The following is a 26,199-nucleotide window of genomic DNA, read 5'->3' as shown; positions in this document are numbered from 1 at the left end:
CTTTCCACTGGTGAGCTCAAGGTCACAGGGGAAAGTTGCAGTTTCCTCTTTTACAGTAAAAATTTTCAATAGCCTCTTCTATTAACTAATAACCACCAAAATACCACATTAAATCCCGTTTCAAGTAAAATGGTTGTTTTTTTTTCTTTCTCAATAATTCAGAGAATGAAAGTATCTGCTAAAGGGTGCATGTTCTGAGCATTACCAGTTATGTAAATAAAATGGCCTTCTCTTCCAGTTGGTCAAGTTTCAAATCATGAAGTTAAATTTAATCAGGTGATTTCTTTCTTTTTTTCCCCACACTTTTTTTCCATATATGGGAGCAAAAGACAAGGCTACTTTGGCTTTTGAGGAATATCCAGCATGCCATGAAATTGACTTTTGCACAAACTGAGAAAATTGAAACGTTAACAACAATTTGATCTTTCACACCACTTTAAGGGAGTTCATTTTAATCTTGACGAAAGTCAGTGTCGATTGCAAACTTGGCAAGCTAACCTATTGCGATATGAAATATTTCTTCACAAAAGAAATGTGATCATTATTTACAACAATCTAAATTTGTGACAGCCCCTTCCAGTTGCGGTGAATAACCCTTTTATAAGGTGCGTCAAAGAAAACACGGAGTAAAATGTAAGCATCACATTAAAGGGGGTTACGATTTAAAGTTCCTTTTATTTATATAACGCAGAAAGCTATGAGTGGTCAGCATAAATGAGCTTTAGTGGCAAGGTAAGCCTGCGATTTAGCATGACATGGACTTTAATCGCTTTACTCGCTTTACAATACTCTGTTTTGGTTTAAGGGGGTGTGTTAGTTTGATTTTCTCTTTGATTTTCCCTCGGAATAATAAGAGCGAGTCTGCTCATATTGGTTTATTATTATGAGTTCTCCTGGACCAGAATGATATGAATGAGGAGGGACTTTGAAATAAATTTAAACAGGCATTACTGGTATATTCCACTGTTACACTGCACCTTAGCTGCTTCAATAATATTAAGGCCCCCGAGCCTAAAACCTACAGAAGACACTCCAAGGATAACAATGCAATAATAGCCTGTTAACAAGGTCGGAGGTAGCCTATTGACTTTAATCTGTTGCTGTAGCTGTTATATTTAAACACAATAGTAAAGGAATAAAAAGTAGTTTATGTTGCAAGACCAATGTAATACCCATAACTGTCTTATAAAGGCTTAATGTCAGAAGGCTTTAGGGGAAGTGTCAGTTGAATAACACTGATCAGCCTTGAGCTTGGGAATTAGAGACAGCAAATCTTTTCACATAAGCGCGCAACTGGGAGAGTTTAAAGAGATGCAGGTGGGCTGCCACTTTTGCAAAGCATTTTCTTATGTGTTTTATGTGCCTTATTATAGTCATTTAAGGTGCTGATAGAATTTTGCAGAATAAAAACACGGAGGCAACCTGCATTTAGACAACAACAACAAGTATTATCCAGCGCGCAGCTACACATTAGTGGCGAGGCAAGATGTAATTTATTCGAAATGGAATGAAACGTTGTTGGTCATCTGCAAACAGTCTCAGATACACGTATGTTTACGCCGCAATACCGTCTAGTTGCTCTGCCGGTGACTTCTGCGGGCTGGTTCTGTGTAAATTCTTTAAATGTATTAAAGTGATCGATTGCTGCAAAACAGACCCAAAACTGTTAGCGTGTTACTGTGGAAACGGCCAGCGTTATCTGGTTTGTGTTCATGAACTGAGGCAGAATACCCTGTAATTCATATCAACTCTATTATAGTCTTTTTTTTTTCCAGCACAAATAGGAAAAATCAATGGAAACAAGCTCTCATGCATGGATAGATGCTGGGTTTTGATCAATACTGTTTTCACAGGGATGGTGCCTTTGAGTTTGATTGAGGCCAGGTTGCACAGAACTAGTTGGGGAGATGTTCGGAAGCTGCATAGAAATGCAGATCTTTGGGAGGAGATGCGCTCACCGTTTGGGCTAGATCTGTTGGTACCTGAGTTTTATTGATCAGAGCGGAATCGTGTGATTAAGTGAAGGTGAGGGTCATAAAATGAGTCAAGGTCAGTCAGCAGCACCAAGCCTAATCCCGTCCGTCTTTTGTATTCAATCAAGCGTCACTGGTATTCCACTGGGACGCTCTGTGCCCTCAGCATATGGAAACTAAGGGCCCCTTAGCTCAATTATAGAAGCGCATCGAGCTTCAGAATATTGACATATTTCTGTATTCTGAAAATGTCATGGATAACGATCAGCTCCTTCACCAGAAAACGCTTTCATAGAAACCCAAGATTTGGAGGCAAGATGGGGAACATATATTGAATTTGTGGACTTGCTATAAGGTCATGATACTACCTGATAGTATGAAGTTTTTTTTTTCTCTCCCTTTGTCTAACACTGTAGTTGCAACAAAATACCTATCATATTTATAAAGCAGGTGTTTTGCACAGTTAGCGATAAGTGGGTTGAGTGGTTGCACAACAAATCTAGTTATGCTCAGTGATCACCATTAATTTCATTTATCATCAGCTGGGTGCACAGAGATAGACTTTACCCACAGATAAAATAAATTGTGACACTTAAGGAATATAATTCAGTTCATTGGTTGTACAGCTGTTTAATTATTGACTAATGTTAAAGAGGAGAATGTTACTTCCATTAAGACTTTTCAAACTTAAAGATAAAGCTGGAGGAAGTAGGTTTACCGTCGTTGCATCTGTACTTATGCATTTCATTGATCGTTCCCAAATAGATTTAAGATGTTCCTAAAATAAAAACTACCTTTGGAAACTACAGCAGATTGCAAAAAAAAGTATTTATACCCCTGTATATTTCACGTTACAACCACAAACTTCAAGGGGCTTTATTTTGAGTATATGTGTAGGATCAGTTGCACGCATTTTCTTCCAAACCCTTACTACTCTGATCCTCCTAAATAAAGTCCAATGCCGCCTACTGCCTTTTCTGTAAGCTGTGATATAGTTTGCATCAAGGTTTGGTCAGAAAACAACAGCTCTGTTCAACCCATCACCTGAAATATGCACACCTACGGAGACATGGATGTCCACTTAAGCTTACAGGTCAAGCAAGGAGAGAGTTAATCAGAGAAGCTGTGAAGAGGCCCATCGTAAATCTGGAGGAGCTGGATGCACAGCTCAGTTGGGGAAATCTCCTGAAATGTTAACTATTAGTTGTAAACTACAAATCGGGTCTTTATGGAAGAGTGGGAAATAAAAGAGCCTCTACTGACAAAAAAAAGCAATAACAAAACCCATTTGTAGTAATGATGAAGCCAAACAACATCATCAGGTGGGAAGTGTTTTGATTGGGCAAGAACAAGGAAACTGGTAAGAGCTGAAGTGAAGATGGATGGAGCTAAATTAGGAACATTGCTGCTAGAAACCCCGTAAAATACAGCAGGAAAACACCTCTTAATGTGAAATGGTTTAGATCAAATATATGTATGTCTTGGAATGGCCCAGTCAAAGTCAAGACTTAAGTGCTATTATGAGTCTGTGGAAAAACTTGAAAATTGATTTTCATAGATGCTCACCGTCCAGTTTGACTTGGTTTGAAATATTTATTGCTTCAGAGAAATGGGCAAAAATGTCAGTCTCTAGATGTGCGAAGCTGCTAGAAACAGACCCAAAATGGACCTACAGCTGTAACCGAAGTGAAAGGTAATATCGTCTTGGTGAGGCTAAATACATTTGCGCGTTACACATCTTAGATATTTTATGTTTCAAACGAGCTTGTAAAGCAGGTATCGTTTTCCTTTCGCTTGTTGGTTTGTCACATAAAATTCCATTAAAATACGCTCTAGTTTGTTGTTGTAACTAAAACAACGTGAAAAGGTTCCAGAGGTGTGAATGTTTTTTGTAAGGAACTGTACTTTGTCCCAATCCTCTTTGTCCGTAACTTCTCTTCTACTCTGTTTTCCCGCTCATAACACATTCATTCCTGTCAGCTGTAAAAATTTCTCCATTCTGTTCTCGAGTTTAAATTCTCCATCTTTCTCCGATCAGCACCATCTGAGGAGGACTGAATCTTAATTGTTCTAATCTGGTTACCGCTTGCTATTTTCAACAGTTCCATTAGAAAAGTCTCTTCCTCCCCCACCCGGCGCCTCTCCCTCCACCTCCCACTCTCTCTACCCCCTATCTGCCCTGACCTACATGGTAGTCACATGGCCCCGGCTCCCTGGCTTGGCATTTTATGGAAAATCTGCAGGAGATAAAGCCACAGGGTTTAAAGTGTTATCCCTGCCTGTCCTTTGAGAAGGGCTAAACACTGAATGAGGTGTTATTGCATCAATGCTGTTGGACACATACACACACACACACACACACATATATACACACACACACACACACTCACAGGAACCAAAGAGGATCCCTTCCTCCCTCCTTCATCCTCTCCCTCTCTCTCCTCAGTTTGATTGGATTTAGTAGAGTGTCACCACTGTGACTTTGGGGGATTTCTCTTTCCCTGTCACTGTCTTCTGCACGCTCACTTGGGTTATTTACTTTACTTGTCCAGAAAATGGACTCTGATCTGCAGCTTACCAGCAAAGCCAGGGGAGAGACAAGTGCATTGTGGTAGTTAAGATATGCCCGACAGCCACCTAGACACTTCCTTTCCCCCTTCTCGAGCTGCATGGCTCACTCGCTCCCTTGCTGGTGCTGAGGGTTTAGTTTTTTGCATTGTGACCGAGTCCCCTTCACACTGTTGTCTGCCTGTAAATTTTCTGCTGCCCTTGCTATTCAGCCAATTACAGCAAAAGAGCTTTAGCGATTTTTTTTCCTCCCCTCTCTCTCCCCCCTTGTCTTCCTCCTGGTGTATATTTATATATTTATTTTACAAGCAAATGACAAGCATCGCTGAAGGTTAAAAAAAATGCTGAATTTCACAGTGCGTATAATGTCATTTTTTTTTCTACAGCGGGTCTAATCAATAGACGGCAGCTTCATCTTGAGCAAAACAAACACAAGCGCACAGCAGACTGTTACAGCTTTCTCGCCTGTTGCATCTAAATGCCGAGAGGGAAGATTGGTAAAAACTCTTAGTTAATTATAGGATTTATTTCTCACCAGTTTCTTCTCTACTTTGAAAAATGAGCATTGATGACATCCGGCACTCTTCTAATTCATTGGTACACCTGATAGAGATGCGTAAAAAGCCCTAAAACTTAAGCTCATGTTCTATCATAATGATTTTTTGCATACAGACAAATTTAGAAAAAACCAATGTTTAATCTGTACAAATGTATTCAGTAGGGAAAATTCTTGTTAATTTTTTTCCTTCCTTACAGAATATCCCCATTGTCTTTCTAAACCTGAATAGAGCGCTTTAATCAGTAATCCATGACTTTTAGTTTCCCTGGGGTATAAATGTGACATGGCACATAATCCTAATTTCCTTAGCCACTATTTGCCAATTTGAAAAGACAAGAGAACATGCAAGGCAGATGTGTGTTGACCTTCATAAATCAATGAATGGCTAAATCTAAATATATCTACAGTCACAGCAGTAACTAGTTGTTTAAAACGGCTGGAACTGTGACAAACAAGACTAAACCAGAATCCAAATTTATCTTGAAAACGTAATAAGATTTAGTGAAATTACATTATTTACACAAAAATGCAAAACAGATCTGCAGGCTATGATCTAATTGCTTTCATTTAAACCAGAAAAACAAAAATTATCAAATAGATTTTTACAGGTGTAATAACAGTATCATTTACATGTATTTATTATTTAGATTTTAGGAATAACCGCCTGCTAATTTTAGTAGTTTTCAAGTGACTAATGTGCAGAATGTTTTACCTTTTTGTTGGTGTGTACTTTATAGAGTGACACAAGTATAAACAAGTTATTAGCTGGTTAGTTAGTCAGCCTATCTCCTCAGGTACAGCCAGCGGTAAGCTGAAGTTTTAAAACAGGTTTGAATTAATAATCGTAGTGGCGGAGCTGTTGGGGTGGGGGGGGATCATCACCACTTTGCTCTGTGGATGGAGTCAAACATTCTCAGTCCACTTTTCGGGTATCAGAGACACTACAGTTGGAATGGGAGTCAATGCGACGTGAGACGTGTTTGGTGCAGTGAAAGCATAAAAAAGCAATCAAATGTGTTTTGGGTTCTTAATATTATGACAGACAAGTTAAACAACAGCAAACATTGTTGTTGTTTAACTTAACCCTTCTGTTGCTGATTATCTACTTTACAATGAAAATCATTGAAATAATGGCACAAAACATGTTATTTCAGCTTACCGTCATTGAAAATCTCAGTGGCAAACAGCTACATTATGTAATTCTTTGCATGATATTCAAGCAGCTGAAACTTTAAACAACATTGGTTTGATTACTTTTCATTGAGCCATCACCCCTGAAGTTGTACTGACTCCCGTTCAAACCATAACCAAAGGAGGCGCAGCAGTATGTAAAAGAAGGAGGGGACAAGACATTGAAATACCTGAATCCCTACAACCGAGACAACCTCTGACCACTTGAAATTGTATGACTGTAAATGTAAGCATTTACAAACCAGTCATGTTATAAATCTTGGTATACCTTGATGCCTGTAATCAGCCAATGCCTAATTAAGCAACTGCAATTAATGATGAATTTATCTCAAGGCTTTTTACACCTGGTTACCAGGGGTAACAATGTGGAGGGTGCTATAAGCAGCTCACTCTAAGTATTAAAAATACTGTGATATATTAGTGCAGAGGCAGCAGCTCGATTTTATTCAGAGTTTGCTGGTCAGGGGGTTTGTCCCCCTGCAACTGTTTTAACTTTTATGCCGTCAGCATCTTCACTGTCCTGACATTAATCTGCTCTGTCCCATTCCGTCAATCCTGATGCTCGTAGTTATATGTTCAGTAATAGGTTTAGAAGTACACATGCTTAAGCCCTTCAACCCGATTTTGTGTTGCGCTCTGCTTCATTATGCGCATCATATTTTTCCCCTTAGGTCAGACTTCAGTAATTTAGCTTCCTTCTGAGCCAAAATGTGCCTCTGTGTATGTTTGACCTCGCGGCCACAGAAAGGGACTGTCAATACATTGTCAAATGTAATGCAATGCCACAAAGCAGTTGGGGAATGCAGTTAGAAGATTCTGCCATTTTACAGCCGGGTGCTAAAATGACCAGAGAAAATGTCTTCCTTTAAATACTGGATAAGATAAGGCGGCGAGGGCCGCTTTGCATCACTGCGGTGACTGGCTGTAGTAACGCCGGAGCTATATTTGACAGGGCAAGTGAAGGCTTACAACAGTTCCTCTGCAACCTCCAAACGGAACATCACATAGATTTTATTGTTCCATCTCTCATAAAAACCAAACCAGAAGTTACACAAGTGATAATTGTGCATAAAAGCAGCGACACCACAAAATGCAGAGTGTTCCAAAACAAGAGAGGAGAAGAATAAAAGGCTCTTTCCACCAGCGTTAAAGTCAGCCACGCCTAGGAGTGGGAACGGAAAGCAAAACTGCTTAATGTGACAAAATAAAGACAGAAACACTCTGAGGGAAAGTTAGAATTAGGATCCTGAAAGATTTATGCTTCCATTTTATTTATAATTTGTTTTCTTTTCCTTATTGGAATCGAGTTGCAACTGAATATTTGATGAGCACAGCCTGGAAGGATGTTATGTCAGCAAGGAAACAAAAAGTAAAGAGAAACAACCAAGAAATGTATTTAGCAAAGTTTGCGCTTTGGAATAAACTAACATGCCGTTGCTTTCATGAGTGGCTCATTAATTGAATGCGGTGGTGTTGGGGTGGGGAGTTTGCTATCTGCAGGTTGTGCTGAGCCCTGCCGAGGCTAGCTGCGCCTCTCCATATGCACCGCGCCGAGTGCTGGGTACTCTCTGTGCACAGAACACCATCTGCATTTTGCTGTTAACGCGCCTTCATATCCTAGGGAGGATTAGGAGAAAATCCCCAGGTTTTTTTCAACCAGTTGACAAATATCAGATTTGTCTCTAAAAAAATTAGCTCCATCTATATCTCCCACCATATGACACACGCAACAGATTATCTTTAATACCCAGCCAGCTTGGGTGGGGAAAAGGCAGATTAAAGTTTCAGTTTGGTCATATTTACGTGGCCACTTCAAGTGGGACACAGTACACAGACCTCTACACAAGGAGTTCTCCCCCCCCTCCCACACACACACACACACACACATATCCACCCCCAAGCTTTCCCCTCTAAAAACGAGATGTCCGCCTTGAAACAATTAGATATCATGCTTAAATAATTCATCATTTCCCAGTCAGTCTTTCTCTCCTACGTGTCCTTTAAATAGACAGATTGAGCTGCCAAAGGGGCTAAAGTGAATAATAGCAGCAGGTGCCTTTTCAGATGGAGCTTTGTAGTCTGCGGAGGGTGCTGAGCTGTTATTTTAGTGGCCCACTGGTAAAGAGCAGGGGGTGGCTGGGAAACCAACCTGACAGCTGACCTGAGACCCCGAAGCTGTCCTGTTAGCAGCCTTTCTTTGCTAAACTGCTCTGCTACTCCACAGCAAACTCTACTCGGTAGTCAGCAGTTGTTCTTAGATCTGTTCACAGAAAAAAACGAGCAAGCATAAAGTGCTGGTCCTTTGTACTTCTCATGATTCAATTTAATGCCCTGTCACACCTGCCTTTTGTTTCTGTCACACTGGAAGATTTGGTGCCATAGGAAAATACCAGTCTGCCATTGTCTTACTACGTATGCAGAACTGTAGCATACCTAGCTGAATCACCAGCCAAGCCAGGCAGCTGTGGTTTTCTTTGGGCATTTAACACCATGTAAACCGTTCATGTCCACCTCTGCTATTTAATCAATACAACTGCGAACCAAATATTGCAGAAATGACCCAATAAACTTAATGTTACACTACGCATTCCACTCACCTTAGCATGCTTTCTGGCTAAAACCAAAAGTGTAACGGATGGCATGATTTAGACTCTGATTAAATTTCCTATTAATTAATTAGTTGACTTCAATCCGAGCCAAATAAGAAAACGTGATGTTAGATATAGCTAAACCCTATGTTTAACACACATGTCCTTCGTAGGCTGGATTTATAGAGGGAATGGTCAGTTATCCTGAGTAGCAGTGTGTACACAGTCTCGGACACCATGCTATTACACACCTGAGCCGTGACACGTTCTCTACTGACGACAGTGGGAGGAGTGCACACCCTTACGGGCCGTGCTTAGTTTCCATAAAAGCTAATGTAACCATCATTCAAGGCTCTTCCTCATTCCTTTTTCCCATGTTGATACCTGTCAAGAGCCTCAGCGCCATTTCTCCAGCTGGTTTAGATTAAACAAAATGTTATAGCATAGTTTCGATTTTGAGAGTCGTTCCTTCAAAAGAAGTTTTATTATTAAAAGTGTAATCGTTCTCTAAGGAAAATGACCCTAAAGGGTGCAGAGGCGTCTAACCGCTGACAGCCGGCGGTAGCTTTTACATTGAGTTCACAGGATTATAGTTGACTTACTTAAGTTCCTAAGTGAGTTAAGTAGAATTTATTGGGCAAGTTATTAAGTTAACCTATTTTTTCCCCAATTAATTCAATTCAGAAATTTGAAGCATAGTCTTAAATTTAACCTACTGAAACTTACAGAAACTCTGCTCTATCATCCATGTCTCAGTTCTACCTGCCTTGGGGACGTTTCAGACGCACTTTGAACATCAGCCATTTTTAACATTATTATGGCAGTTTACTGTAAGGTAACATAGCTTAATGACTCTTATTACTATTAATCTGTCAGCGGGATTTGATCGAGGAAGTTTATCTGTCATATTTTGTCTGGGTCAGTCAACAGGCTCAAATGGGACCAAAACTTTAGAACTACATAGAGAACTAAATGGTAAATGGCTTGTTCATCGCTTTAACTAGTCCGCCAACCCCAAAGAGCTTTACACTGCAGTCAGTCATTCACCCTTTCATGCACACATTCACACCCTGATGATGGTGAGCTGTGTTAGTAGCCACAGCTGCCCTGGGGCAGGTTGACAAAGGCGAGGCTGCAATACAACGGCGCCACCAGGCCCTCTGACCACCACCAGCAGGGTGAAGTGGTTTGCCCAAGGACACAACGACTGAGACAGTCAGAGCAGGGGATCAAACCAGCAACCTGCAAATTGCAGGACAAACTCCCTAACTCTTGCGCCATTTAACTACATACTGTAGGTACGAAATGAAGGCAGGAATGCAGTCTGTATGAAATGGGAGTACTAATTGGAAAAGCAGCAGATTGACCCAAGGTAAGTTCTTACTTTATTCTCCATAGGAGGATTTAAAAAACTCTCTTCCTAAAAATAAACTCCTCTGACCCTGCAGGAGGTCATTTCTGTCTGCAGTGGCAGATTGTAAGGCTGAACGTGCATGATTATTACCTATCAGCGTGCATCAGGGGGGATTTAAGCATACGAGTACTGTAAGATGCTCCTTAAGCCTCTGCTAAGTCAGTGTGTTCTTCCTGACCATTTCATTATCAAATACATAATCGTCATCTGCAGGAGACAGAGCCGAAGGCCTAAGGCCCTACCTGGTGTCCTGGATGTCGACTTCTCTGTTTCCGCTCAAGACCACTGCCCCACCCAGAGGTTGCTTTATGAACACAGGAGCCCCATAAATGAAATTAAGGTGTCAATTAGTCAATTACGGCGTAATAACTCTGAGGGCAGACATTTAGAGACAAAGAGAACCTCAGCTAAGTTCATTTCCTCCAGCCCAGGAGCCTAGCGCTTGGCACACGTCACTCTCCACCCAGACTCGCTGAATAAGGGCCCCAGCGCTCTCCCTAATGTTATTTTCCCCTGGATATCTTTTTTGATCAACAATTTCCTTTCATGGGTTTGTTTTTCAGATGCAGGGATGCACTTTTTCTATCCCCAATTTGGCTAGGGAGAATTTTATAATTTAGTAATTAAAATCTTTGTTAGGCTTTAGAAATTGCGGCTAATTGAATTTAATGGGAAGATTAATTTCAATTTTATTTGATTAGCAGGACCCCTGGCATAGGTATTTATGGAAAAAAACTCTACAAAAATATGCTGTGTGGGCTAAGATGGCATAATAAAATTACAGATAATCGGATTTTGCCGTCATGAATTTCACTCTAATTTCACTATAATTTTCCATTAGATAGCTGGTTTACAAATATTTGCTCATCTGCGATGGGAAAGGCTATCTGTCTAAAATGATTACAGAGCGAGCCTTCAGAATAAGCCCCCCTCTTTTTTTCCTCCTCCCTTTTAAAACCAGATTGCAAGGGATCAAAATTAGGAAGATTGCATTATGGATGTCTGCATCCGGGAGAGCAATGGGGGAGATATGATGATTACGGCCGGGGGATGAAAGCAGTGTCAAGAAAAATGTATGACTGAAAAACATAGGCCTGTTCTATCTGCCAAAATCTCTGCTCTCAGCAAACTCCTGCAACATCCTGGATGGTGATTCATGAACCATCAACTCAAAAAAAAAGAATCAACGCTGACATATAAATATACCTTTTGCTTCATGCAAACTCAATTTTAATTACCTCCGAGCGTGCTTCTCTACTTGGACTTTGGAAAATTGTATGCATATGCATACAAAACACATCTACGCAGCAGTTAGGTAAATCAAATGGACTACTAAGGAATCATCATGATGGCTAATGCAAATGATAATCCTCATATCATCAAAATCTACTGTTTTGTTGTCATTGTTTGGACTTTGGTGGTGTGCAATTTTAATATTCACCTCCTAACTTCGCTCCAAAAAATAAATAATAAACCAAAACAAGCAGACGTGAGAAGGAATAATATTCCTCATCCCAGACAACCTCTACTGACATTAAACTGAACTCTTGTTGAGTCCCTCTCTAAAAGGCTCTGCTTCAGAATTAAGCTTTTACACGTTCAATTTCCTGCCTGTTTCACACCCCATGACTGTGAAGATAAGGAATAAACAAAAACTCTTTAATTTGTTATTTTCAGAGTTAGAGACTTTAAAAGTGGCTGCCTCTCTCGTGTAATGTCCCACGTACACACACACAGACAAACACCACCTGTAGGCTCTGCCGGTTGAAATACAACCACCATCCCACACCAGTTCAAACCCACTCCCTCCTATTCGTCCTCTCACGTCTTGCCCCAAACTGCCAGAGACAGCAAGAGGGGTTCAAAAACACATTCTGACTTTCTGCAAAGGTCAGATTTCTCACTCTGCATGTCTCTGGGCTTTGGGCACAAAAGCCACTGAATTCACATCTTTCAACTGGGCCACGGCTTTTGTCCCAGGGAATGGAGGACTCGGAGTAGGTCCTGCAAACCGACCAGCCCCTCCTGGAGTGCACTGTCAGGGGCAGCTGAACGTCTGGCCCAGAGGCCCTTTGACTGATGTACCCCTACCATGTCACATGCACAGCAGCGCACGCACACGCACGTACACACACTCCACCTTGCCCTCTACATTCTCCCGCATGCACAGCACAATGCCCTCGGAGCACATCAAACGAAAATCCCCACGGCTTTGATTTGAAAAGTAATGGTTTCACCCCTGAAGATGGTAGCTCGGGGGCCAGAGGGCTGCAATTCATGGATAGCGTAACCCCCGTCTTCCAGTGGACATTGTTGTATGAAAACTATTCAGACTGCACGCCATAATATGAAAAATACAAAAAGCTGGCAGATAATCAGGTTTGTTCCAATGAGTCATTCAGAGGCAGTTTTTACTCTAAATAAACCTCGGTTGTAAACAACTGAAAGACACTTGGGTTCCAGTAAAAAAATGCTATGACTTATTTTCAGCGTCAGACATTGTTTACAACGCTGACATTAAAGGAGCAAGCATAAGTTCCAGGATTTTTGCAGACGTCTGCCCCCTGTGGCGACAAGTTGAAACAACACCAGTGTTGTGCATGTGTATGGGAAAAGAGAAAAAGCATCTGCGTAGTCTTTTGCATAGAGGTGTAGTGTCTTCTGAGGTACGAAAGCTATAAATATTGAAGTGGATTACGGCAGAGACTCAACAAAGTAGCCAGGTGAACGAGAGCAAGCAGAGTAAACTAATTTTTAAAAACTAATTTTACACGTAGGGCAATTGTAAGGGCATGTATGGGAAAGAAAATAACTATTATTTCACTTCAAAAGTTGCACTATGTACCTTTAACTTACTTGATGTGTTACGCATTTGTGCATCTAACTTAACAGCTCATGAAGCAGCAACTGTGGTTTTATTGATGTAATCCTGGTGTGCAGTGGCATACACGATTGGTTGTTAACTTTGAAGGACACTTGGTTTGTACAGATGATGCAGAGGTTGATCCAGTTAAAACTTCTGTTTTTCTTTCTATCCCAGTGGAAGATTTAATAAGCCGTATTGGCTCAATAGGCATATCTTAAGAGTTTATAACCACGTTTAGTTTGCTTTGTCTACAAGTGATGGTGAGCCTCTTTGCAGTAGACACAGACTGCATGACACCTGCGTGTGCTTTCAGGTTGCAGCTGCTGACTGGTCGGTCTGAGGAGCTTGCATTCTACACCTAAATAATGAGATGCCATACATAGGTTTCTGCCATCTGATTTATAGTAAGTGAGAGAGATGCAACGCCGTTATAACACCTAGAAAGCTGATTCAGGTTGAGATCCATTAGCTTTCTTCTCCATGGCTGTATGCTGTCTGACTGAGGAGATCCCGCTCTGGCGAAGCAACTTTTATTTTCTGACTATGTTTATGCTGGGTTAGATTGAACCAGTTTAAAAGGAAGGAACGTAGGAGGAAAGGTTTGCATTTATTTGGAATATTTATTTTTAGTTTGTCAACAGAAACGCAATGAATTTAGTTGACTGCGGGGAGTGATTTTTTTAACTCTTGTATAAGAGGGCCCGCGAAGCCGGGCGGTGGGACTCCCCTGAAGAATGTAAATACCTAAAGCAGCACCGTGTACGTTTTGATCCAAGTATTAGCTTAATTTGAGATATATGAAATTATTTTTCAGGTCAATAAACAGCACTTGCTGCGTGTGGATGCTTAGTGCAAGTTGCCCTTCTCAAAAACTCGTCTATGTAACTTGAGAGGGTCAGTCCGTCGATTAATGGGACCTAGTGTGCCCCTTAAACGTGAGAGCTAACCTTACATGCTTCTACTTTTCTTATCCTTGAATCAAAGTTTTTCATGGCCATGGTTATTATTACAAAATACAGTAAATATAGTTCACAAACCTGCATCTCATCTCTTCTCCTCTGTTGAAGTTCCTGCAGCCTTTAATTATCAGATGATTGCGCCTGTTGTCTGCCCCATCTTCCTCTGACATGGCTCCTGGAGCTCCCTCTCCCTCTCCCTCTCCCTCTCCCTCTCCCTCTCCCTCTCCCTCTCCCTCTCCCTCTCCCTCTCCCTCTCCTCCTAGATCTGTCTTGTCCTCTCCCTCTCCCTCTCCTTCTCAGTTTCAATAAGAGACTCTAAGTTTAAACTAGAGGGGGGAATGTGACCTTGTCTTTGCAAGAAACTCCATAACTTCTCAATCTGTTAGTCCAAAGTGGTCTGCTATCAGATTCCAAAACTTCGAGGGAGACTGTTTGTTTAATTTTTCCGACAATGCAGTGTTGCCAGTGGCCTTCAGTGGCGCTAAACCTGATGGTTACAGGTCTAGTGCCCCCTAGTGGCTAAATGTTCCACGGTGCTGTTTTGATGAGATGCTTTTTATTTTTTAATCTTGATCATATTTTTGCCAAACATAGCATCTGACACAATACACCAGTTTTCAGTATGACATATAATGTACATGTCGTTAAACAGGCTTTGAACTTTGTCTTCTAGTCGGTTCAAATCCTCTATTAAACACGTGCTGTTAATCTTTAAACAATTGTTAGGCTCCTTACTGCCCCCCAGAGTCCTGGAGTGTGAGCATCAGTGTTACTGCTGTGCCAGAAAAAAGGGGAACTGAGAAAGGTGCGGATAAATTTGTTTTTTCCTCTATAATTTAAGAATTACGATCAACCAGTTGTATATGAACCATTGTAAAAATATAGGTTTGTACCCCTTTTTTAAAAAAAACAAACAAACGGACTTGCACTTGCTCCTTTGTTCAGTCGCATATGTTTTAGCACACATCTTGTTTTGAGCAGGGGAGCAGGCGTTCCTGTCATCACTCTGTAGCAGGTCTATATTAGCATTTCATATGCTTTGCTCTAGATTGAAAAGTAGTTGTAACAAACCACATACATACATCATTTAGGTGGTTTTGGCTGAATGGAGTCAGAAATGATCTATTTTCCTTTTAACACAATTTCAAACCAAGTTGTGTAAGTAGGCATGTCTGAAAAGACATTTTAAATCTCATTGTTTTTTTTTTCTGGTTAAAGAGACTTGGAAAAAAAAGTTTCCCAGTTGTACAGGTCATGTAGGAGAAAATCAATTTAAGTTTAACTCGCCTTTTGAAAAACAACACACACAAAAAGAAGTATTATTTACAGTACAATGTCAGAGCAAGGGTGGAGCCTGACAGAAACTCTTTTAAGGATATTTTTCCTTTATGTGGGTAAAGAAGAAGGTGGAGACAAAAGTTTTTTTTTCAACATTACCAGGATGAGTCATCATAATTTCAGCCAAAACCTGTTTTTATGTACTGTACATACTTTGCACTCCTTTGACAGGAACTGAAGCCACGGCTCTGTGTCTCTGTATTATAGTTCACAGCCATAAAGTTGTTCATTTCCTCTTTTTTCTAGCCCATAAATGCTACATACACCACACCTTTATTGGCTGTAAAACAACCCTGCTGCGAAATTATTGAAATGTATTGTCACTTTAGAAAGTTCAAAGTTTCTTGCTATTTTCTGTCACTCTTTAAATGCCACATTCTTGACATGGCGCCATGTTTACAGTACATGGGGTTTTATGTACAAATGGTTCAGAGGCGCTTTGCATGCCACTGCGGAAGAAACTGCCAGGCAAATAAGGGGTTTGTCTTATAAAGTATTCATTGTCACCTGGTAACGGCCGTCATTTATCATTTCACCTGAAATTACAATGAAAACTGATAGCTTATCAAAGTGGAGGAAAGGAGAAAGAGCCGCTCTCTCTTTGTAAAGGAGAGGAGCTTTTGAGCACCGAAACAGAGAGGATCCCTGTTCTGGGAGAGAAGTGAAAGAGTTATTTGCTTCGAATGAAGTTACGTTTTTGGAAGAAGTTTGAGAATTGTTCAGAAATATCCTTGCACCTACAGTTCTTGCAATATGAATACAAATAAAGCGTTCCTACTTCTGCTTTTGCATCAAATCGCACCATTTCATTTGCATTGTCACTTGAAAAAACTTGCAATTTCCCAGAAAAGCTATGATATGCTTTAATACGTTTGTAATTTACCCTCTTCACTCTTTTTTCTTTTCTTTTTTTTTTTTTTTTGAAAGTGTAGCTCTCCCCTCATTTGAATAGAGGCAGCGATGGCTCCACCCCAAGAGAGTTGAAAGGCTAGAAGACCACAAAGATGGAAAGGCCAGCCCACTGAGGGAGGGAGAAAAAAAACTGCTCCGGCTCCGCTGCCATAATTTCCTATCAGCCTATTCAGACAACATCACCAACAGCTCGGGCTGCTGCGTGTGTGTGAGAGGCTTTGTGTGTATGTATGGGAGAGAGAGAGAGAGAGAGAGAGAGAGAGAGAGAGAGAGACCAACAGAGAGGAAGAGCAGGGAAGGGGGAGGCTCCATATTCTTTCACCCCCTCCTTTTCAAACCACAGGAAGGAGGGGCCAGAACCTAAGCTGCCAATCAAATCCGCTCATGGCAGCCGGCATTATCTCAGCAACAAACTATTGACAGATTACATGTCAAGGAGTTTAGTGCTTGATTGAAGGAACCCTTCATTTTTTTTTCATCTAGTTACTTTTCCGCTTTATGTCCCCCCTCCGCCAGCCACCACCTGAATGACTGTCTAACAAGAGTTTGAGTAATATTATGAAAGTTACATGTCTGAGAGGATTTAACTTCGACTTCCCTGAATATGGTGAGTACAGTTCTGTTCTTTTGCTTCTCCTCTCTGTATTTTATTGTCATATGGGCTTTATTAGCTGACAGTTTAAGGTGTGTCGTTTAATCTCTGCTTAAATATACAGAGTTACAGCGTGTGTGTGTGTGTGTGTGAGAGAGAGTGTGTGTGTGTGTGAGAGAGAGAGAGCGAGAGAGAGAGAGAGAGAGGAAGCTGTTCATGATTAAACAATGTACCAGCACTGTACGTTTACCCAGGTCTCCAAACACCCTTATTTATAGCTCTTTGACAGCACCCAAAGGTGACTGCAATATCAAATATGAGTGGTCGTTTTTCCAGTACACGGCTTGTGACGGCGTGAGACATACAGCACACATGTGAGGAAAGTTCACAAAGCAAGTTTCATTTTCTCCTGTCAGGGTGCGTGTTTATTCTGGGACGGGCATAACTCGCTGCCAGGGGTGTTTTTCTTTTTCTTTTCTTTCTTTCAATTATTATTATTGTTGACGGTAATAACAAGAATATTTCTCTGTTTCTCAGCTCTCTTTGTCACTTTAATTTTTTATTTTTTTATTTGTCAATGATCATAAATACAAAATACAGGTATGATCGCTTTGACCCACAGAGACGCTGACAGTGCCATAAGGGCAGCCTGAATGGCCTGAGGGTTTGTTGCCAAGGGGACAAAGCAAACAAATTGTTGTGCTCCTTATGTTGTCACACATGTAAAGGAGAGCTCACACCTTTCAGCTACCTCTAATTAGTGCTGTTATATTAACAGTAAATCAACTGCATTACATTTTAGATGCGATTATATATATATATATTTTACAGAAACAGTTACCGTTTGAGCTTTCTGTGTGGGAAAAGTATGTTTACGGCAGGAAATTATGATCCGAAAATGTGAAATTCACCAGCTGCCAGATTTTTAGGAGTGCGTACTTTTAGAAAGATGTACTTGCCCCGTTGTAACTGGATTACGCTTTGTAAGCGTCATTCACCTCCCTCCGATGTACTTGTAGGAGCATTTTTGGATGAGAGTGTGTGCATGCATGTATACGTGTGTATGTGTGTTCTAAAATAACTCGCATTTTGAGGCAGCATTAATATGCGGCGTATTCTTTACACTACTTCTCTAAGTTTAATTGAGACCTTCTTATATTAGCTCTCTTTCACTTCATCTGGCCTGTTTCATAAAATGGCTCATTTTAAATCATTTCAATAAATATGATGCATATTTTGCTATTATGATAAATCAATGTGGGTGTTTTTGTATATAGGATTTTAGTCTTTAAAAATACAAAAAACAAGCAAACAAAAAAAAAAAAACATTTGCAATATTTTAAATACTCAACAGTAAATCTGTAATTTATACATCATAAGCAGACTTTGCTCCAGGCTTTTCTTATCTTTTATTTACTTCCCTTTCTGGATTTGATTTTTACGACATTTTTATTTTATTTAAGCCCTCACTACCACATTGACGTTTACATGTAAAATGTAGCGGAGAAAACAGTCTTAACACGTGTCGTCTTAAATAAAAGTTAGAGTAGAGACGCTGTACAGCAGATCCCCGTCACCTCAGACGGTGCGTTATTTCTGCTATTTAACGTGTCCTGCTTGGTCTGTTGAAAGAAACAAACAAGTTCCACTGTTATCGAGACACACCCTAATTTCTAACTTTTTGTGGGCACTGAAAAATATTTTTTTGCTCTCTTATGAGTCATAATGTTGATTGCCTTTTTCCCTCACTGACTTGTCTCATTAACCCCTTTGTGGCACCTCTCCATCGTTTACGGCCCTCCACGAAAAAAAAAAAAGAAAAAAAAAAGAAATGGGTGAGAAAAAAACAAGCCCAGGTCTGAAGGGCCTCAATAACCTTTTATCACAATTTAGCAATAACCTGAATCAATTTGATGTCTTAAGCAATAAAATATGCTGTTGCACTCCTCTTTCTGCTGCTCCTTGGATGACAGTAAATTTACATTTTTTAATTAAACTAGCCCGGAATTTTTATTAGGGGGCCGGGCCGGGCTAATGGAAATGTTGTGTACAGCAGATTAACAGAGTTTTGAAATAAATTTAACAGGGAGACGTTTGGAAAAAAGAAGGGTTGGAAGGGGGGGGGGGGTGTAAAAAAAATATGCGAGTCATTGTCTTTAACCTCTTTGGTGCCGATTCCTCCTGGGGGATCCTCGTATTCTAAGGAGCCTTGTCAGGGAAGAGTGCTTCTCAGCAACAAGGTGATTAGTATCGCCTCGTCAACCGAGGAAAAACACTCACGCTTTTACTCATTTTAGCCCTTGTTTGAATAAAAACAAAACATTTCTTTTTTTCATTGTTTAGGTTATCTAGTTGCGTGTGCCCATTTTTAGAATTATATGATTACAAAGAAGTGGCTACTATTCTAGTTTTATGTTTTACTGTGGAAATAAAGATAATAGTTTAGGAGATAATTTTTTTTAATGAATTAATAGTTTAAACATATTTGAACTAAGCTGCCATCATTTGCAAAGTGTTAGGACACAGGAGTTAAAGGTAGGGTGCATGTTTGTGTAGCTGTATATTGGCCGCTGTGAGCATTTGATTGATGTTGCGCGGGGCTTTGTATGTGCATGCGTGTGTTTGTGTGTGTGTGTGTGTGTGCCTGGTTTTGCAGAGTGATGGGGTAGACAAGGGGGGGGGGGGGCACACGCACTTAGCAGACGAGGGCAGGGAGGGGTGCGTGTGTGTATCTTGACTGAACACAAGCCGCATCATCAGACGCAACCCCCCACCCCCCAACACCGTAATTAACCTAACCCCTGTCTTTTTATACCCAAATCGCTCCAACTGGTCCCTTTTTTTTTTTTTTTTTTTGGTGGTTGTGGGGGTGGAGGGGGGATGTGAAGGAAAAGGAAATATCAGAGATCAAATGATCAAATAAACTACAGACACACGTGGACTGCCCATGCTCTGTGCCGCCGCAGAAGCCAAAAGTGTTCAGGGGGGTACTTGATATGGGCCAGGATTGAGGCAAGAGGCATCACCACCCCCTTTCTTCACTCCTGTGCACTCATGCAGTGGCCAGCACCTAATTAAAACCTCAAAGCTCCCCGTCACCAATCTGGAGTAATGGCCTAATTAATACTTGGTGAAGAAATATTCCAGAATGATAAACAGGTTGCACCCGGGATCTTCGTTGGCTTTATTATCTAAAATATAACCGCTTAAGTGTTTAATATTGCAGATCATGCTGATTTGTTAAATTAATGAATTAAAATACTATGAATGTAGAAAAAACAACCTATATAAATTTTTATACTACATAAGAATGTTTTTTTTTCTATTTAAAGTGTCAGCGTACTCTGCTAAGTCCCGCTGTGTGTAGAGTTAGAAGAAAAGCGTCCTGCAACTTTTTTTTTTCCTTTTCGACTCAATAGCCCAATCTCGCATATGAAATTATAATTTCATGCGAAAATCACAGAGTAGAATAATCTCTAGTAGTCGATATGCTTTATAAGAGAGGGGAGAAAAAAGGGGGAAATGAAGAGGTAATTAGCAGAGTGGAAGACTTTAAGACGTTTGTCTGAAAGCACGGTCTCAACTGGCCATGAATGAATTTGCATGCTTCGCTTATCGAGGCGCACTTATTAGGCCGGCTGAAAGAGACATTAAGCCGGCACAAAATGTGGCGTTTAATCCTTTTAAATGTGGCGGAGGGGTCTTTAAGGTGTGAAAACAGCCCATACGTGGGCTAAGCGGACAACGGGATGAGACTACCACGGGAAAGAAAGCAGGAAGTGATTGGCACTGTTAATAACAGAATTGTTTATCTGCTGACCCGCTTATCTTGAGGATAAATACGGCAGGTGGGGTCAGACTGATCCGAGATAACGACGGAGACACCTTGCGTACTCTAATATCAGCAACTTTTCCTTGTTTTTTCTTGTTGGAAAGTTTAGTTAATCATACTTGGGTGATAAAAAAAACAACATAAATGAAAGCATAGAGGGGAGTGGGTGTTGGAGCAAATCTGCCTTCTCACTTTGGTGCCGTGTACATTTCTCGGTTTCACTTCTCTGCCACCTTTTCTTTGACAGGAATTCAAGACTTGTTTGAGGAAAAAAAAAAAACACACACCATGGGAACCTTTTATTTTTTTTCCAACCTTTTACATGTCTGACAAAATATTTGTAGCATTCAGTCAGAGAGCCACTACTCCTGTGTTCGACCATAACTGGCTGTGAACAGCAGCGTCGTGACCATCAGCTGTTTTTGATACGGACGATACGGCTGTTCGTCCAGGGCACTACCGGGCCAGGGGCCAGCACGAGCTCTCAAAAACAAAAATGGCGTAATAGCATGTGTGTTATGCACGGTGTAGGTAATGTAAGACAACACATCCATATACACCGCAGTTGGCTGACGATGTTGAAATTTAAGTGCTACATCATAGGACTATTTTCAAGTTTTTTAAACAATCTGGACTGAATTAGATCATATATGGCCCAAAGTTTAAAACACCTTACTGGTAAAACTTGAAATCGATAAATCTAAAGTAAAAGAAGAAAGACAGTTTATATTATTTTTCTGAAAAAACAGGGGAAAAAAAGCCCTTTTGATATTTGTTTGGTATAAAAAAAACTTAGATTAAACCTGCCCTGCGTTATTCCGTGCTGATCACAGATTCATCTTTTTAAAAACCTTTGGAGAAACTTACGTTTCTAAATTAAAGAAAAAATAAAGCCAATTAGTTAAATCTCATTCTGGGACGCAGAAGGAGGGGTTTACCAGGAGCGGCATTTATGCAAGTACAGCCCCTGGTCATGACGTTTAAAGGCTCCCCCGGTCTGCCTTTAGTGTCTCACATCTTCCCGAGCCGACACGCCTCAACTTCAGCTCCCCTGCTGCCGTATATATGTGTCTCTGTGTCTGTGTGTCTGTGTGTGTGTGTGTGTGTGTTTTTTTTTTCATGTGACATTCTATTCACTTGGGTCGGTAGCAGGCAGCACCAGCAATAATTACTGTCTGTACATGATAAATCTGAAGCCCAGCTGTTCACTTCTGTCAAAACAGAAAGAGAGGAGAGCAGGAGGTGGGGGAGAAAGAAAGATGGAGAAAAGAGAAGTGGGCGGGGGGGGGGGGGGGGGGTTCAGGAGCGTGCAGTTTGTCGGATTTCTACCCTTTTTTTAAAACTCTGTAACTTGATAGGATTACATGGTTCTAGAGCCCACACCTGTTAAGAGGCTGTTAGCAGAACAGTTGGCAGTTTCAGAGCCCAGGCTTAGCCTTTTTGCTGTCCGTTCTGCGCGCCCTTTTGAGGATTTTCACCCTCAGCGTTTGCGGAGAGTTTGTTTCTCCGGGCGAGGAGAGGAGAGAGCAACTTGTGACACGCGAGCGGTCTGATGCTAGAGTGCGTACCCTGCGTTTTTCTGTCAGTGTGTGTGTGTGTGTGTGTTTGGATGAGGCCGGGTCAGTTGACAATCTCTTTTCCTCCCTCCCTTTCACCAAGAGTTGTTCTCTGCCAGCAGTCGTCGTTCCTCTCTTCGGCTTCAGTCGCGCCGACAAATATATGAGAAAGTCGTCAGCGAACAATTATAGAATTCAATATGATTTTCCTTTTCCGAAAGGGTGGGGGACAGGTGTTGCCAGGATAAAAATGCCCAAATACAGGTTAGACCAGAAGATTTGAATGATAAAGGGTTAGGTTGAGAGGTTTTCTGTGCATATTTTCAGGAGTGCCAAAGCCCGTGCCTTCAATTGAACATACTTTTAAGAGGAGTGGAGAAATGAGTAATGCACAAAATTTGCTGCTTGTTTTCTCTTGTTCGGCTTTTATACCAGGAGAGCATTGACGACCGTCTTAACTGATGGGTTTTGTTTCCAAAGTCTGACACTCATCAGACTCTGGGAATCACATCAGAGTTGGTTGTCTGTGCCTCGTTGGTGCAGCGTGCCTCACTGCCTTTTTTGGCATTCAGCAGACACCCAGCTCTCCGGCTTCGTTACTTTCTGCGGGCCCTCAGCACCTGTTCCCACTATTGTGCCCGAATTTTCTATATTTGACACGAAGTTGGATGTCTAGGTCACTGTTTATAATAGAAAGCAGCTATCTCTATAATCTCTTCTTTGTTTGTTTTGTTGTTCGTTGCAATGATGTTGTTCAGTTTACTGTTTTTTTCTTTTTTTTTTGTGAGACGACAAAAGCTTTAAACATGATTCAGCCTGGGAGGACGTTGAAACATTTCTCGCAAGGGCTTCTAAATGTCATGTTTTTTTCCCCCCCTTGCATTATTGTTGAGACATTACACTGCAAGCGGTGTAAATTATCTTCCCTCTGAAGCGCAGGAGGAATAAAAAAAGAGCAAAGTTGATAGATATCTTGGAGTAACTTTTAATTGTTCTGATATGCAATCACAAAATGACAATAAAACCGGTGCTGGGCCACGGTAAAAGCTTTATCTCTCCTACTCTGTGCCCAAAGTGCCATGTCCATAACGGCACCACCTGATCTACAGAGTAAAATAACCACTTATTGTTTGGACAATGTTGGAGCCCCCTCCCCACCCCACCCCACCCCGACACTCATCCAGCACCTCCCCACCTCTGCTTCTCCCACCTCTCCCTTGATTCATTTCACCCACTGTCCTCGGCTGCTGGAAAATGGCGTTAATTTTTTTATTACCTGTTTGACTCTCCAGCCTTATTACTGTAGCCCCTTAATGTTCCTGGTAACCGTGGAAACCAGATGAATAAATGTCCGCCAAAGAAAATGAGATGATTAAACAGGTCACCCTTGCAAAACAAATTCGCTTGGTCGAGCGCAATTTGTATACCAAGCGGCTGTCTTAACAGTTTGCTAACAAGGGGATTGTTTGCCAGACTAACTGACAGAGACGGGAGGGAGGGAGGGGGGGAGATGAAGATATCTGGGGAAAAAGGATATGATTGAGGAGATAATATTTTACATCACTGTGCTGTTTGTCTCAGCTCTTATTTTTCATGATAATGTGAGGATTGTGAAGGCTTTGAGGTTATCTTTGCTGTGTTTTCCTGAAATATTACAGCGAGAAACAGATACTAAAAGATAATCTCTTTCAGGATTTCTTACCAAGTAAGCTTGAAGGGATGGTCCAGGAATTTTAAAGTAAGGGTGTGCTAAAAGTTGAGAAGTGGTTGATTTTGTGGGTCACAAGAACAAGATGAGACCAAATTTTAGTTTTACTCTTGGGGACACTTTAAAAAGTCCAATTTATTTCTGATTACTTAAATACAAATTTTAGTGTATTCACTGTAATCAGTGTATTCAGTCCAGGTTTGAAAATTGCATCAATCTCAAGCTGTGTTCTGAAGAGTTATAGTTGAAGCATGTGAAATTTAAACCAATCACACACTGATGGTCCATGGATGACTTCCCAAAAGGAATTTCACATCATGGTTTTTCAATATTGTGAGATTTTGTACCATGGGAACTTTCCGATCCCAAGTTAGTAATTTAACCCCAGTAAATAACTCTCTGGGTGTCTTTATTTAGTACAGAACCAGTTTAGTTGGTCATAGAGGCTAAAGGGAAAAGCTAGTTAGCGTCAGACTCATTACTGCCTTGAAACGAGTCCTGTCTCAAAAACATCGCCGCGCTTTATAAGAAACACTATTTAAAAAATGTTGAAATGATTTTTTTGTTTAAATATGGAAGTTATTCACACCGAAGTTGATGACTGTTTACACAGGAAATAAAGGTTGGAGGTGATGTGCCATCGGTGATCTTGTTGTGTAAAACATGTACCAAAAACAGAAAATGTAAATTTGCATTTCCGGTTGGAATACATATGTAACATAAAAATAGGGTAGTGTAAAAAAAAACAAGGAAATAGTGTTCACCTAAAGTGGTGTAGAGTTTCTGCTTCGTACGCCGCTTTACTTTTAAGTGAAGCTATTAATGCTTTCCTTGTTTTGTTCTAGGCTTGTGTTTTTCCTGGGGAAAATAATTGGTGAATTATTTGCCACTTCCAATCTACCAGTACTGCATAAATAATCCTTTTCTTTTGTGTAAATAATAGCCTGATGCAAATATGACAATGGTTTAAAGGTCCAGCCTTTGGTCTTCACTTCTCTTGAACAACCTACTAGCTTTGGTCTCTTGGACCAATCAATGTGGATTTACACCAAGTGTAGACGCCAAGAAAGTTATCCACTGCTGGTAGGATATTAAACAATTATAACCTTTTAACAGAACCTCAGTTCAGAAATTCTAGACTAGGAAGCCTCCAAGGAAGCCACCTGTGTTATTATCAGAGGCATTTGGTCTGTGATCATCAGCAAGTGCAGCAGCAAATAGCGTTTCTCTCATTTATGTGGCAACCAATCATTACTGCTAATTGTCCTTGAGGCCATCTGTATAGAATGGCTGGTCCTCTATTGGCGGTGGACCGGTGCTGGTCATGGATTTACTAGTGCAGTAATGATATCTAACTCCTCCACACTCAGCGCAACTTCAGTCGCAACTGCAGCAATAAATATGGAGGAGGTTTTCTCTCTAAATTAAACAGTAGCCTGAACAGCATCCTGGTTTTGAAGTGTTGCGAAGCTTCTTTCCCATGATGCCCCCGCCCTTCCTCTCTGTGTCCAAGTGTAATGTTCTCATATAACTTGTCTTAGGCAGACCTCTCTGACAGGCATGTAAGATGTCTGGTGTTTTCATCTGGGGAAAATAAGAGACTAAGGTTGGGCAGATTTAGCCCTGCGCGGGTAGAGCAAACACGCAGACTTGGACCGGAATCAGGCCCGCGTTGCCGTTCTGACCACAAATCATAAATGTTGGGGACGCGGCGGTGGTGTTGTTTATGGAAGGATGCCACGCTTAGCAACTCGAGGGTGTTGTCTGTTTGCACTGATGCACCACTGCCACTTACTGCCTGCTGCTTTAAAACAACTTCAGCATCCCACTTGGCCTCAGCCATTTTGTCCCGTCACCAGAGCAGATTCTAAAATCTTGCCACAGCCGTAACAGGGTGGGGTAGTGGTGGTGGTGGTGGTGGGGGGGGGGGGGGGCTCACAGCTGAACACTTGCTTCTTTAAGTTGTTCGTGGAACAGGAGATGCAGGGGTAGAGTTTTTTTTTCCACTGGCAGAGGGGGTATTTCATCCCAATACGAGGACACTATTGCTCAAAACTGAAAAGCAGTTATGCATTATTAATGTTTTAATTTGTGCAAATGCCCGAGTCTTTGTTAAGTGATTATAGTGCTGGGGAGATAACAG

At 41.0% G+C, this 26,199-nt stretch overlaps 1 protein-coding gene across 2 annotated transcripts in view; it reads left to right on the top strand.

Moving 5' to 3' along the window:
• The window catches only part of casz1 (castor zinc finger 1), a 123,289-nt gene that overhangs the window by 7,757 nt on the left and 89,333 nt on the right, over positions 1 to 26,199 (top strand). The window contains exon 1 of one of the 2 annotated variants that reach the window (XM_012873470.3): positions 16,520 to 16,975. The exons of the other annotated variant lie outside the window; for it this stretch is intronic. Coding sequence (XP_012728924.2) covers positions 16,927 to 16,975 — 49 coding nt within the window. The 5' untranslated portion in view covers positions 16,520 to 16,926. Of the gene's footprint in view, positions 1 to 16,519; positions 16,976 to 26,199 lie in introns of those variants that run through there. 2 annotated transcript variants of the gene reach the window in all.

Source organism: Fundulus heteroclitus, chromosome 1 (assembly GCF_011125445.2).
Source record: "Fundulus heteroclitus isolate FHET01 chromosome 1, MU-UCD_Fhet_4.1, whole genome shotgun sequence".
NCBI lineage: Eukaryota > Metazoa > Chordata > Actinopteri > Cyprinodontiformes > Fundulidae > Fundulus > Fundulus heteroclitus.
The sequence above is the reverse complement of the archived record's forward strand: the minus strand, read 5'-3'. Positions and strand labels throughout refer to the sequence as shown.